The following is a 15,909-nucleotide window of genomic DNA, read 5'->3' as shown; positions in this document are numbered from 1 at the left end:
GTTACTACTGATACACTTTACAAGACTAGGATTCTTTCCTGAATCAAACTGTAGGAAGGTAGCTGAATCCAAACCCCTATTTCTATGAGCCACACAGAAATTATCCAAATGAAAGCAGGCAAGACAATAGGTATTTATTTATCTAGAGATCAGCCCAATTTCATAGGAAGAAGCAGACTTTCTTTTAGAGCTCAAAGAAGGTTTAAAAACCACACTGTGGGGACAATAGAATGCCTGAGGGAAAAACCATGTGGTAAGAGGGAAAGTAGGGACTGGATATTTGGGGACAGAATAACATTGAGAGATGGTCAGTAAGGCAGAATGGACCAAACCCGGCCTAAAACCTGTGTTATGTGTCCACGAAGACGAGAGGCTTAGCCACTCTGGGCCTCTGGTTCCAACCAGAAAAATCAGATGATGTGCTAAGTATCCCTAAGGACTCTTTCACCTTCCATACCCATACCGTGAGAGCAGGAAGGAGGAGTATACGCTCCAGGCCATAAAGAGCAGGTGCTGAGCTACCCAAGGATCAAAGTGACCTGAGGTCGTCTGGTCATCCCCTGCCTTGAAATCCAGAAGTATAAATGCCACCTTTGTCTCGACAGATTTGGAGGCACCCTCTTAACCTTCCAAATGTCTGTGGGGAGGAAACAAGAAGGAAAAAATGGAGTCTGCCCAAGGAGATGGGAGAAGTGTCTGTGGGGGAGCAACAGTTCTTCTTACACAGGAAAGAGCAACTTGGAGAAGCAATCAGCCTCTGTGGCCACTTGACTGCCAGTGTTCTCACTGTGACATGAGGACACTGCCATCCACCTGAGGGTCGTTTCTGAAAATTAACTGAAAATGTGTGGAAGCTGTTCTCTGCCACATGAGATGGAGGTACTTGAGTATTAGCCTCCTCCTGCTTCTTGGAATAAACCCAAACTTAGGAAAGAACGCAAAGACACTCCCACATGACCCTTAAGCCTTCCCAATGCTGTCAATGTAGCTGGTTTTACAAAAGCATTTAATTACTACACATAAAAGCCAGATCTTCATGTGGCACCGAGGGCTGCCCACGGTCTGGGCCGATCCGCCTCTTCTGCTAGCGCTCCTCAGTGCCCCGCCAGTGCGTGCTTCCCGGCTTCAGTGACTTTGCTCTCCGCACACCTTTTGTGTCTTACGGCCTTTCTTCCAGTTTTCAGCTGGGGCATCAGCAAGGCCCTCAAGACTTCACATTCAAATGCCACATCGTCCCAGATGCTTCCTTCCCTCCCTGAGCTCGCAGGGCCTCCTGTGGCACCTGCCTCTGCCTCTTAGTTATTTGTGTTCCATGAGCAACTGCCCCTTCTGTTAACCCCTTGTGGGTGGTCAAAGGCACAGTGAGTGCTCCATGGAAGCTAGATCAAGAGAATATTACAAAAGGAAAGAGAGAAGATGATTTCAAAAGAGCCAGAGTGGCCGTCAACTTTTCCACAGGAGACAGGCGTGCACTTTGATTAAAATGCCATCTCCTCACACCTGGAGGCAGTGGGAAAAACTGGGGCAGCCCAGCCTGTACATGAGTGTTTATAGCAGCTTTATTCCTAACACTCTAAAACTAGAAACAACCCAGATATCCTTTGGTAGGTGAATGATTATACAAACTGTGGTACATCTGTATCATGGAATACTTACCAATAAAACTATTAATTCCTTTTAGCCCTGGCTGGTGCGGCTCAGTGGAATGAAAGCAGGCCTGCGAACCAGGTCCCTGGTTGGGGGCGTGTAACAGACAACCACATGTTGATGTTTCTCTCCCCCTTTTTCTCCCTTCCCCTCTCTAAAAATAAATACATAAAATCTTTTTTAAAAGTATTAAGTACTTTTAATAAAACGGACAAATTCCTGATACATGCAACAACAATTTCCAGAGAATTATGCTAAGTGAAGGATGCCAATTACAAGCAGTTACATGCTGTAGAATTCCATTTCAGTAAGATTCTTGAAATCCCAAAATTACAGAAATGGAGAACAGAGTGGTGGTTGCCAGGAGTTTAGGAGAAGATGGCGGGTGGGAAGGAGGCGGGTGTGGCTCTACAATGGCACCTGAAGTATCTTTGTGGTGAGGGAAATACTCTATATCTTGACTGTATTGATGCCACTATCCTGGTTGTGACAATGACATAGTTTTGCAAGATGTTACCACTGAGGAAAACTAAGTAACAGGTGCAAGAGATCCCTACTATTTCTTACAACTGCACCTACAATTACCTAGGGGGAAAAATGAATACTTTCAAGGACAAAAATTAAAAATATAACAAAGAAAATAAATACTGATAATCCCTATTACCCCAAAATATGCACTCTTAAAATGTCAGTGTTCTTTACAATTTTTCTGTGTATATTTTTAAAAGGCATACCACTGTACACAGTTATATATTTGCTTTTTTCCCCTCTTACTGTTTCATCATTAATTTCCATCACATTAGACATTCTTCAAAAGTGGCTTTTAATGGGTCCTAGTATTCCATTGAATAGATTAAGATAATTTATTCAACCTACCCCCTCATGAAGGTGATTATCAGTTTCTTTTTTCTTAATTCTTATATATATTTTTTATTTTAGAAATATATTTTACTTTGATAGAATGAGGTGATACACAACAGTAGCTAGATCACTACCAGATTTATTGCCTGGCCCATTATCTGAAAAGCCCAACTTGACTTTCTTTCATCTTCACAGAAAAAGAATAGCATTTGGAACACTTTGACCTTGGTTCAAGTACTGGCTCTGGCTTTCCTTTGTTCTGTATAGAGATCTTATTCTGCCTCAACCTTAGTTTATTATCTGGTAAAATAGAATGTGATGCTTCAGTGAGAACACAGTGACTCACATAAAAGTCACTGGTATACAAAAATGCCAGTTCCTCAAAATTTGAAATAATGTCCCCCTTCAAAATATTTTCCAAAAGAATTTCTTACATGCTTATAGGTTAATGTAAAATGCCTTGCTATGAAAAAGACATATATTAACTCATACCTCATACTATACACAAATGTCAATCCAAGTGGATTGCTGAGTTAAATGTAAAAAGCAAAACAATAAAGGTTTTATAGGGAAACACAGAACATCTTTATGACCTTGACAGAGGCACAGATTTTCTTAAATGTGGCACAAAAAATCCTTCCCAGAAAATAAACAGAACTGTATTAAAATTTAAAACTTTTGTTCATCAAGACACCACTAAGAGAGTACATGGCAACCACAGAGCAGAAGATATTCTTTCTACATATATCTAACAAAGGATATTCAGACCATAAAAAGAATGTTCACAAGACAAAAAATAAAAATAAAAAGCTAAATACAATGTGGTATCCTGGACTGGATCCTGGATCAGAAAAAGGACATTAGTGGAAAACTGGTGAAACTTAAATAAAGGCTGTAATTTAGTCCGTACTGTGTCAGCATCAATGCATGAATTTCTTAGTTATGACGTACAGATCATGGTGATTATATAAGATGTTAATATTGGGGGAAACTAGGTGAAGAACATACAAGAATGCCCTGTACTATCTTTGCAATTTTTCTGTAAATTTAAAATGATTCCAAAATCTAAAAAAGAAAAAAAAAGTACTTTAAAAAAGAAAGAGAAAGGGGAAGGAATGAGAAAGGGGAGGGAAGGAGAGAAAATGAGCAAGAGAGCATACCCAGCAGAGAAGTGGACAGAAAAACCCTCAGTAAACACAGCACATATGAGGATATCTGAATGGCCAATAAAAGTAACAAAAGGGTTCAACCTCATTGGTCATCACATAAAAAAACTAGCACTGCAAAGTAACAGTACAAATACACATCAGACTGAAAACAAACAAACAACCTCCAGTGGTGGGGGATTTGGAATCATCGAAACTCATACACTGTCAGTGGGACAGATTTTCCAAGGTCCCACTAGAAGTTGAACACATGCATGCCCTCTGACACAGCAATTTGACTCCTAGCAATCAACCCATATGTTGTTTTCCACAAAAACATACACCAGTATGGTCATAACAGCACTTTAATAGCCTCAAACTAGAAATCACCCAAATGGCCATCAGAAGTAGACTGGATGACTGTGCACAGCCACACAGTGGAATGTCACACACAAAAATAATGAGCATGCAAAAGAGAAAAGCTCACAAAAATACTAAGCAAAAGAATTCAGATGAAAAAATTCAGTATATGCTGGTACAACCACTATGGAAACAGTATGGAATTTTCTCAGAAAACTAAAAATGGATCTGCCTTTTGACCCAGCAATTCCACTGCTAGGATTATATCCTAAGAATCCTGAAACACCAATCTAAAAGAACCTATGCACCCCAATGTTCATGCACCTCATGCACCTCAATGTTTTGCTTTTTACAATAGCCGAGTGTTGGAAGCAACCTAGGTGCCCATCAGTAAATGAATGGATCAAAAAACTACAGTAAATTTACACAATGGAATTCTATTCAGCAGAAAGAAAGAAGGAGCTCCTACCCTTTGCAACTGCATGGATGGAACTGGAAAACATTATGCTAAGCGAAATAAGTCAGGCAGTGAAAGACAAATACCATATGATCTTACCTTTAACAGGAACCTAAACAACAAAACAAAGAAACAAGCAAAATATAACCAAAGACACTTAGAGAACAGGCTGACAGTGTTCAGAGGAGAGAGGGGAGTGAATTTCAGGGGAATTTCAGGGAAAAGGGGAAGGGTTTACAGGAACAAGTATAAAGGACACATGGACAAAAACTGGGGGGGGGGATGGAAATGAGAGGGAGGTGGAGAGGGCTGTGTGGGTGGGCTGGGATGGGAGTAAAAGATAGAAAATTCTATTTGAACGACAAAATAAAAATTTTAAAAACACCACTACAATAGATGATTCCACAAATAATAGTATAAAGACAAGCAAAACTAACATTTGTTTTAGAAGTCAGGAGAGTAGCCACCCTTCAGGGTGGAGGGCAGGTGATGCCAATAATGGGACAAGTGGGGCTGCCGTGCTGCTGGTCCTGGCATGTTTCTTACCGGGGAGCTGGTTAAAGGAGTGCAGCCAGTTTACGCAAACTGCTTGACCGTGCATTTAAGTTACATTTACTTTTATGGATGCACATTATTGTTAAATAGAATGTTTTTTGAAAAGGCAAAAAAATAAAAAACTAATTGTGCCACTGAAGTTCCCTCATCTATACCACATAGTCTTGGCTCCCACCAGTACCCCACCTGTACCCTGCTCCCTAACTTTCCTAACGCAAAGTTCTCCTTCTGAAAGGCACCCAACCCAAAGTTCTCCTTCTGTTCACCAGTCTTCTCATACAATACATGCTCCCACTGCCCCACTGGTGCACACATTGTTTTCTCCCTCGGGTCACCCTCCCCTCCCTTGCCTCCTTGGAAAATTCCCACTCAGCTTTCAAGGCTTAGCTTAGGCATCCTTTCTCTGAGTGTCCTATTCCAGGACCCCTAAGTCAGAGCCCACTCCCTGCACACCACACATCCTATACTATTTTTTTATTTTAATTTTTTTATTTTAGGGAGAGGAACAGAGGGAGAGAGAGACAGACAGACAGACAGACAGACATCAATTTGATGTTCCACTTATTTATGTATTCATTGGTTGATTCTTGTATATGCCCTGACCAGGGATCGAACCCACAACTTTAGCATCTTAGGACAATGCTCTAATCAGCTGAGCCACCCGGCCAAGGCCTACATATCCTACACTGTTAGCACTGACCCACCCCCATTTCTCCATAACTACGTGTTCATTCATCCCCCCCAATAAAATCATGAGCTCCATGACAACACTGAGAGCTTACTTAGCACACACTTGGCCTAGAGTAGGTGCTCAAAAAATGTGTTGCATGAATTGGGGTCAGGCATTTCCCCAATTCCCTTCCTTTTGAGAGACTCAGACTCCTCCGTGTACAAAAGCAGTACGGAAAACTGAAAAAATGCAGACATGAAAAGGAGAGGAAGTAAGGAGGGAAATAAGCAAAGGCCAAGAAAGGCAACTCTAAGAAGAAATAAAGGTGACTAATGAATATATATATATATGGTGCTCCATCTCACCAGTAATCAGAAAAATGCAAGTTAAAACAATAATGAGTTATCACTGGGAGTGGGGGGGGGAGAGGATTTTATTAAACTTATAGATTTAAGAAGTGTCAAAATAAGGCACGTAGAAGTATGCTCACAGTGGCATTGCTCGCAATGGCAAAACACTGGAAACAACCCAGATGGACCACTGACAAGTAAATGCATGAACAGACTCTGGCACATTAGTCTAGGACATACAGCTGTGAAAATAAATGAACAGCTACACACATTGGCATAAATGAATTCAAAATTAATGTTCAGTGAAAGAGTAAGCTATAGAATAGAGATGATACCACATATATAAAGCTAAATATATGTCAAATTAAGCAATATATTACTTGGGCATGTAGTAAATATAATAAAAAGGAAATAAACAGAAAATTCAAGACATTCATCACTTCTGGGCAGGAAGCAGGTTAGAATCTAGAAGGGACCCCAGGGGCTTCAGAACTCTTGGCAAACTGGGCCTTCACTATACAGGTGTCCATACAGGTGAGTCTTCTTTGCTGCTTTTCAGTAAAGCAACTGGCTTTTCTTCATGTAAATCCTGCAAAAATAGCATTTTTAGACCAACTGATATTGGTCTAAAAATATCTTTTTTGGCAAAAAAGATATTGATAATACCCAAGCATGGTGAGAATAAAGGGAAAATGACTAATCTCATGTATTGTTGGAGACAGTGTTAGTTTGTAGAAGTATGTTTGGAAGTTAATTTGGGAATATTAATGGAGTTTTCATATTTTGAAAACCCCTTGACCCAGTAATTTCACGTTCAGGAAATATGCCCTGTGAAAATCCATGTACCTCTGACCAAAGATATATGTGTAAAACTGTTGACTGCAATACTGTGTACAACAGTCAAAACTGGAAAGAACATAAATACCCTCTAGAAAGTGAGTGAGTGAGTGAACAAACTAGTATGGCAACATCGATACTGTGGAGTACTATACTGCTGATAGATAAACCTCTACAGTCAACAGGAGGAGATCTTCAAGATATGTTAAGTGCATAAAGGCAAGTTGCAAATTAATTTTAAAAGTATGACTTCTCATTTAAGTATCTATACTTAAGTACACATATATTTTTCATAGCAGTGGTATTTGCCAACTCCTATATATACAGCAATTGCTATGTGCTGAGCCCTATTGGTTCCTGTTCTAAATGCTTGACATATATTAACTCACTGAATCCTCCTAACAATACTATATGGTAGGTATTGTTATCAATATCCCCATTTTACAGATGAGGAAACTGAGGCACAGAAGTGAAGTATCTTGCCCAAGGTCATATAACTAGTAAGGAGCAGCACCAAGATTCAAACCCAGGCCCTGTGGCTCCAGAGTCTGTGCTGCTAACCATCACACCACATGGCATTTCTTGAAAGTAAGCGCATAGAAAAAGCACCAAACTTCCATACTCTAGAGAAGGGCAGAAGAATAAAGAGACTTTCATCCCATATACTTCCACAGTGTTTTAAACTTGAACAACAAAAATGTATTCATGCCACACTCCTATAATAAAATATATATAGAGAAAAACTACTAAACTCAGAGTCAGAGGTGAGGTCTTAGTCCAGCTGACAGCTAGTCATCCTTCAGCAAATCACTTTCTCTCAGTTTTCTGTCTGCAAAATGGGAATGATGATAACTACCCTGCCTTAGGGTAAAAGTGCTTTGCAAACCATAAATCACTTCACAAAGGTGAGACAGCATTATTTTCCCACGGAGCTCTGGGAGGACTGCAAGGGAGGAGAGTAAATGAGACAAACTGTCTAAATGGAGCCTATGAACAAATCTAGGGTTCTCTCTGGCACCTCATGCTCCACAATCAGAGAACCCAGTCACCGAGGTCAGAGACTTCACCCAACCATCCCAACCCACAGCTCAGGAGGGAAATGGGCACCTCTCTGCTTGGTGCCACTGGCTGTTTTCTGGAGCAAGAGTGACCTCATGGCTGTTAGTGGGCTCCAGAGAGCTTTCCAAATACCCCGAAATGTCTAGCAGAGTGGTCCCCACTGGGGACTCTCAGCAAGGCAAGATACAAAGTGGAGCATTCTTCTCCAGGGGAAAAAAAAGGATCAGAGCTAATCACAAGGTAAGCAGCCTCTAACCCCATAAATAGTCTCGGGGAGAAGCCCAGCCACCTTCAAATTATAGGCAGCCTCTCACTCTGTTCAAACAAATCTCCAGCTGTGTGACTCACTTGGCAGAGCGGCAGAGCGAGCAGGGAGGGAGGGGTAAACACATAGCTGAGGGTTAGAGATCTAGACGCTAGGGAGATAAACAGGGAGGCCCCAGAGGTTCTCCTATCACAGGTTCATGTGAACAGGGGAAGATCTATGGGAAAAGCCCAGGCTTCCCCAAATCCCACTCCCCAGACTTCTGGGGGCGGGGGGGGGGGGGCATGAGGACTGGGAGGTAGAAAAGGGCCAAGAGTCTTCCATAGAGAAAATAAGGGATGTGGAGACTGCCCCTGAGCTGGAAAGGAGCATCCTTAATTCATCTTCACCCAGTAACCCGCTCCTCCATTGCTTTGTCCCTGACTTGTCCCATCCGAATATAGGTGGTTTCTCAAGCTACTGCAGTAACAGCCACCTCAACTGTCCCCCTCTGAGAAATGGGAATAGCTAACCACTTAAAACACTGGCTCCAAAGAGGCCAGGGGGAGGAAAGCCCCAATAAAGTCAAAGAAGAGGGCCGGATGGGGTGTTGGGGGCCTACCGGCTCTCTGCTAAGACTCTCAACCCACTTGGCTTGCAGGTGTCAGGTGCCCAGGTCCTGCCTTCTGCAGAGCACTCTGGGCCAGAAATGGCCCTTTATTGAGAATGACACAAAGAATCATTCCCTCTCCTTCCCATGGATTAGCCAACAAAACAGGTGTTTGCCTTTTGTCTGGCTCCCTGCCCAATACCCTGGGCTGGACATCCCCTATGCAGAGGGCTGACAGGTGGCTGGGAGGTGAAATGAGAAGGAAGGATTTAGGGTGGCACCCTAAGCAGGGCAGGCCTTCTCATCACCTAGAGCTGGGGCCTGGCAGGGAGAGTGTGGACACAGAGGAAGGTGGGCTCCCACATTCTCAGCTCTGAAGGAGACACCCATTTGCTGAGCCAGTCTCTCTCCAGGAATCTGCCTAGTGGCCAGCCACTGTGCATGAAGGGGAGATCCTCAGTGCCCCCTCCCCTCAAAGGGCTGGCACCAGTGACCCTGCCCTCTCTAGTTGCCATCTTGTTTGTGATATTTTGCTTTTGTGCCCCCCATTTCCTTTTTCTTTCTTCATCTACCCATTCCCATCCTGCCCTACATTTTCTTTCCTCTTCCTGCCCCTGCAGGCCAGGCTTAAATGCGGGCCACCAGCCTCCCTAGTACATAATCATTTCCCCAACTAAACCTCCTCACCCCTAGGAAAGAAATGTATTTCATAAGACTCTGCATAAACCAAAGAGGCACACAGCAGAGTAACAGCAGGCAGGGAAGCTCATCCCACCTGCTCTGAGCACACGTGTCTGGAACCGAAACCATTTGGGTACACACACACACCCTGGAGAAATGTGGGCCAATACTGGTGCCAAATGCATGGTGATTGAGTAAGCCTCCTCTTCCAGATCCTCAGGCAGAGCCCAGGATCCCCCAAATTCCTGGTAGGCTTGGAGGCGTCAGCTGCAGTGCTCCTGAAAGTCAGAATCTGGCAATGAATGAGGGAGATGAAATGGTGTGAGGAGGAATTTATGGTGTGAGCATGGGGCAGGTGTCATGAGTGGAAGGAAGAGCCAGTCACCAAACTTGAAAGGTTCCTCTGCCAGGAGTTTCTTCCCCACCCAGGTGTCACCCAGCCATGGCTTCCACCATTTCAGAATTCATTTGTTCGTTTGGTGTAAGCATCAAGGACTCAAGATGAGTCCGATTTTAAAATGCACATATTCTGACCCAGCAGTTCCACTCTTGGGTATTTCTCTCTGAGAGAAATGAAAACAAAGGTCAGCACAAAGATGTGTCAACAAATGTTCATGGCAGCATTGTTCCCCACCCAGATGTAGAAATAACTCAAATGTCCAACAACACTTATCCATGATGAATGCATGTGATAACATATCCATATGATAGAACATTATTCAGTCATAAAAAGTAATGAACTACATATTGATTCATGCTGCAGCATGAATCAACCTTAAAAACACCATGCTAATTGGAAGAAGCCAGTCACAAAGAATCACACATAAAATCTCTGGGATAGGCAAATCCACAAAGAAAGCAGACTGGTGGTTGGGTAGGGTCTGGGGCAGCAGGTGACCACTACCAAATCAGGCTTCCCTGGTGGGGTGAGGGAAATGGTCTGAAATCAATGGTGCTAGCGACTCTGCAACTCTGCAAATATACGGAAAACCCCTGAATTATAATATATCTTAAATGGGTGTTTTGTACTGTATGTAAATCCTCGTACTGTATGTAAATCCTATCTCAATAAAGCTGTTATAAAGAATGAGGTGCAGGGTAAGCCTTCAACAAATCACAAATTTAGGTACATGCATATATTTGAAAAAAAAAGTTTGGGGCTCAGCAAAGACTTGGTGTTAGACAAAGTCAGCTTTCTGAGGTCCTAAAGGAAGAACGCCTACTCCAGGGTGAAGGCAGAGGTTCTGACTGCAGCAGGTAAAGAAACCCCAAATCCAGCACGGCACTGAGAGAACCTCTCTGACTAAGACTGATCAAGATACAAAATTAGAGAGAATGAAAAAAGTGCATCTATCTAAGGAAGGAAAACACTGATAGACTATTTAAAGGGAATCACCTTATCAAAGAGCCCATCACAGGACACCAGCTGCCTTGCCGGTGGTCAGAAAAAGGAGGAGGAGGAAGGGCCCAGAGAGGAATGCCAAAATACGAACCTTGACCATTACTCCGTCCAAGCCTGGCTGAGCTGGGGCTAGCAAAGGTCACTGGGGTCCTCGCCCTGGGTCTACCTACAGGAGCCTTCTTATCTTCAGGTGTCTCCTTCCTCCACTGTCAGAGGAAAGGAGACAGGAACAGAAAAGAGCAGACAAATGTCAGCCTAATGAGATGGAGCTGACCTTGACCAGACCATCAAGTTCCCAGACTCTTCCTCTATCCCTCGGCCGAGGGTCTGTGGGGAGGCTACGACAGCGTTGTCTAAGCCAGTAAGTAGCAAACAGAAAACAATTGCTAATGCCTGAGCATTTTACCACCGGCCAGAAACCATGCTTAATGTTTCCCATGTATTACCTTATTTAATTCTTACATCCTTATGAGAAGGGTGTAATTATGATGCCAGTTTTACAGCTGAGGAAAATGAGACTGAAGAGATTAAGTCATTCACCGAAGTGATCTTGGGCAAAGCCAGCACCGAAGCCTGGACAGCACACTGGGTCTGAGTCCCAAAACCAGGCTTTTAACCACCTGCTATTAACAGAAGTCACAGTTTAGCCAAAAACTGGGACGTAATTACATTAGGAGCCTGGGAGAAGAAAAGGACAGGCTGTAAGGAGTGGGAGTATAAACTTTCCCATAATGCCTACAGCAGGAAATCAATGGATGTCTAAAACCGATAGATTCATAAGTATCACTATAAGCATATTATTTAGAAACATGTGGTAAACACCAGACAAAAGAGCTAAAAGTGCTGAAAGTGGTTACTTCCGTGGAGAGAATTTGGGGCAGGGAACTGCTTGCTAGTTTTCTTCTAAAAGCCTTTTGCTATTAGACCATTTTTAAATCATGCCTATTTTTTCCTTTGAAAAGTGATTTTAAAAGAAAAAGAAAGAAACTCAAGAGATATGCCAACCAAAGTCTAAGGCAGTGAACACCCGCTGCTTTTGCCACACAGCTTCCATCCTCCACTCAGGTTTTGCTTTGGAGAATCTCCCTCCTTCACTGGTTAATTTGTGTCATCCAGGAACCCCTTGCCCTCTGCCAAGGGGGTCAGGGAGCCAACGGCACCCTCCTCCTGGAGTCCTAAGCAGAATGGCAAAAAGACCTAAAACAGCTGGCACTAATTCACCTAAAAGTAGGAACCCTCCATTAGTTCCTTCCACCCTCACAGGCCCCAGGACTCCCTCGGTTCAGACTTTTTAAGCTTTCCCTTAAATTCTTTGAGATGCCCATTTCCTTCTAATAAATTCTTCTCCTGCTTAAGTTAGCTGGAGTCACTCTGTTGCTTATGACCTAAGAAACTTAATGGAAATATCTAATGTTTGAGGTTGACTTGGGCTTTTATTTGCCAGTGTAACTATAGTTGTTTGCAAACTTCTAACCTAAAAAAATACGTTTTACATCACAATCCAATACACACATACGCACACATACATATTATGTATACATATACATAGCTGAAATGAAAGTTCTGTCGAAAATGTCTACCCTAACACTCTGAGAGTGTTTATTCTATTTTTAAGACGATTTTTTAAAGAGCAGTTTTAAGGTTTACAACAAAATCGATGGGAAGGTACAGAGATTTCCCACATACCTCCGACCCCCACATGCACAGCCTCCTGTTATCAACATCACTCAGCAGGATGTACTTTTTTTTTTTAACCAAGGATGAACCTACCCTGACACATCATCACCCAAAGCAGATACCTCCCCTTAAGGTTCACTCTAATGAAGTGAATGGTGTTAAACGTCCTTTCTATAGGTTTGGACAAAAGTATAAGGACACATATCCATCTTTATATCATAGAGGATTTTCACAGCCCTAAAAAGTCCTCTGTGTTCTACCCATTATTCACCCCCCAAACTCCTGGCAACTACTGATCTTTTTACTGTCTCCACAGTTTTGTTTTTGCCATAATGTCATACAGTTGAAATCTATTTCTTTTCTAATATTGGTCCTACCCTACTAAGTTGATTTCAGACCTGCTGGTGCCTATGATCTGCAGTTTGAAATACACTGGCTCCTTACACCTGCTGCATCTGTCCCCAACAATTAAAAACAACCCAGAGAGTGCACAAGCCACATCTCCATGTGCATGGGTGGTATGCTACAGTGCACGGCCTGGCTGGTGAGGAGACACCAACAGAGTCCCAGGGTCCCAGCTCCCACTGGAGCACACCAATCGGCTAAACTATCTGCATTGCTGACAGCAGCAGAATTGTGTGTTCGTTAACTTACTCATTTGCTCATGCGCTGAGCACTCATTCAATGGTATGAATATGTGCCAGTTCATTGGGACTGTTCAGAGCCATAAATTCTATCTGCCATCTGGCTCAGAGGAGAGGAATCTGGGACAAAGCCTGTACCATGATGGAGTGAATGTTTATCATCTTGTCCTGCTTAAGAGCTCGGAATGTCTCCAAGATCAGATCTGAGCAATGATTGTTTCATTCCCACCTTTGAAGTAAAACAACTTTTAAGTCCAGCCTAGGAAGAAGGAATACAAGTGATTTTCTGTCTCCTTTGTTACAGAGGTCTCTTGTTAGCTTCAAACTATGGTTAGAATTCCTTGCTCGTGATTTTACTACCAACTTCCTGCCCCACTGGACAAGCAGCAAAACATCAAGGGATGAAAGAGGGTGTCAATTCATTCAAATTCATCCTAAGATCCCAATGTCTTGGGATCTTAGGACCTTTCTGGATGTCTTTTCTACAGCAAGCAAAAAGGAACACAAATGCCCTCTCCTTTATTTTCCTCATACCCATTGCACTGCCTCAACCATACCAAAACAGTGAGCAACCATACCAAAACAGTGAGCAAGAGCATGGTGTAGGACTTGGGCATGACACGATGGGGAATGGATGTTTCCCATCCTGCAGCATCCCACAGCTGGGGAGTGGCATCCCACAGTGGGGAGCTGGGGAGTAGCTACAGAGACTAGGGACTGGGGGTCTGTGGTTGGGAAGTAGCAAGACCTATATTGTAAGGTCTTGGGCAGAAATTGGAGAGGGGACTATGAACAGTGGTCATCTCTACCCTAACTTGAAATGAGAAACTATTCTGTAAATATATTTTTTAATCCTCACCTGAGGACATTTTTTTTTCATCACTTTTAGAAAGAGAGGAAGGGGGAGAGAGAAAAAGAAACATCAATCATCTGCCCTCTCACACTCGCCTCTATCGCTCGGGTCGTCGGAAGGATGCTCCAACCGACTGAGCAGGCTGTATAAGTAGTCTTGGAAGAAGAGCCAATCTAGGGGCAGTTGTGTTAGCTACCTCAGGGGCTTGCTGAGGCAGGAAAGGGGGACGGGAATCAGATACGGAGTGGAGAGAGGGATACAAACTCCCCATCACGCTGGCTCCCATTTCACTCTCACCCACCGCAGCCTGGAAATCGATGAAATAGTACACACACCATTTGGGGTTAAGTTACGCAGCAGAGCCTTGAAACCCTCAGCCACAAATTACCTTCTTCTGCCTCTCTGAGGGCAAAATCCAAAAGTTCAGCTAGGGCGGGGAGAAGGACGGCGACAGGGAGACACGGAGACGGGGGGTGATGAGAGCCGGGCAGATCGGTTAGCACCCAAGAACTCCCCTCTTTCCCCCACCCTCAGCCCGTCCAGAAAGGTCACTCGCGGAGATCACTTCCCTCCCCTTCTCAGCCCAGGTTCCGGCATGTCCTTGCACCGGGCTCGGATGCTGGAAACGGAAGTAAAACCAACAAACCGTCCCAGGAAGCTATCAGTTGACCGACGGGGGAAGGGAGCAGGAGAACCGCAAGGGGGAAGGAGAAATCCGAGCAGAGAGGAGACCCCTCCAGCAGGCAGCCCTATTCCTCCCGGCCACTCTCGGCGTACTGGGAGCCCTACTCGCCCCCATCCCTTAGTCCACGCCTTAGGATTTCACTCTCTACCCTTTGTCTTGTTACTAATCACCCAAAGTACCTAGAAGTTCTTTGAAGGGCTGCTGAAATCACCAGGACCCACAGAAAAGCCTAATCGCCCCTCGTCGGGACCCAAACTCCAAAAGAGCGCAGGGATATCGTCGCTGGAGCTGATTCTCCCACAACCCAATCAACAGCCTACACGACGCTTGAGTAGTGCGCCCCGAGACCCGCGCCGAGTCTCGGCTTCGTGTCCTCCCCAAGAGCAGGAACGCCTAGAGTCCTCGAGCCTCAGAAAAATCCTATCCCGCGACTGCCCAAGAATCCCACCGCCCGCCGAGGGGCGGGAGAAGAGAAAAAAGAACCGCCGCGAGGAGCTGACCGCACCGAGCGCAGCACCAGGTGATGTCAGCGAACTAGCCGCGGGGCTCCAGAGCCGCGGAATTGGAAACGAAATGTACCCAGCAGGGGAGGCAGTGAGGCGGCGACGCCACTTTTTCTTACCTCGGTCTGCCCTTCCGGGGGCACGTCCACCAGGGTACACCAGCCCCGCGTCCCGTTCATCTTCCTCCCGCGTGGGCAGCAAATTCGAGCCCACGGTCCAGCTGTCCGGCTCCAACGAGGCGGCGCGCGCGGAGCTACCTCTTGTATAGGTGCGTCAGGGGCGGGGACTGGAGACAGGACACGCCCCTAAGGCGCTGTTCCCCACCGTGAAGGAAAATGTGAGATGGGCGTGGCCTAGAGGCTTCAGGGCACGCCCATCTGCGCTAGCTCAGATTTACATAGAGGTGGGGCTTGGGTGCTACCTGAGGCTACTGTACTCAAGTTTTGTCTATCGTGTGTTTGTACCTCAAACTTTATTAGTTTGGCTGTGTCCTTTCAACTCCAAGACCAGTATTGGTAAGAGAGAATCACCCTGCCTGGCCCTACATAATGAGTTGGAAAAAAGCTTCCAGACATTCTCTTCTCCCCGCTTATAGGCCAGTCTGCAGGCTTTTGGAAGCTGAGCAAATTTCCTCTACCTGCGTAGAAACGCAGGCACCAAGGGCCAGCT

General features: G+C 44.5%; 1 protein-coding gene across 3 annotated transcripts in view; it reads right to left on the bottom strand.

Moving 5' to 3' along the window:
- TUFT1 (tuftelin 1) overlaps positions 1–15,507 on the bottom strand; it is a 34,857-nt gene extending 19,350 nt beyond the window's left edge. The window contains exon 1 of one of the 3 annotated variants that reach the window (XM_045817306.1): positions 15,360–15,507. In XM_045817306.1, the coding sequence (XP_045673262.1) occupies positions 15,360–15,419 (60 nt within the window). In that variant the 5' untranslated portion in view covers positions 15,420–15,507. The remainder of the gene's footprint in view (positions 1–15,359) is intronic. The other 2 variants (XM_045817307.1, XM_045817305.1) reach the window with 2 other exon arrangements.
- Between the last annotated feature and the right edge of the window lie 402 nt (positions 15,508–15,909).

The sequence above is a fragment of the Phyllostomus hastatus genome, unplaced genomic scaffold, assembly GCF_019186645.2.
Source record: "Phyllostomus hastatus isolate PE091 unplaced genomic scaffold, TTU_PhHast_1.1 phas_scaffold_216, whole genome shotgun sequence".
NCBI lineage: Eukaryota > Metazoa > Chordata > Mammalia > Chiroptera > Phyllostomidae > Phyllostomus > Phyllostomus hastatus.
Note: the sequence above shows the minus strand (reverse complement) of the source record. Positions and strands in the feature narration are given on the sequence as shown.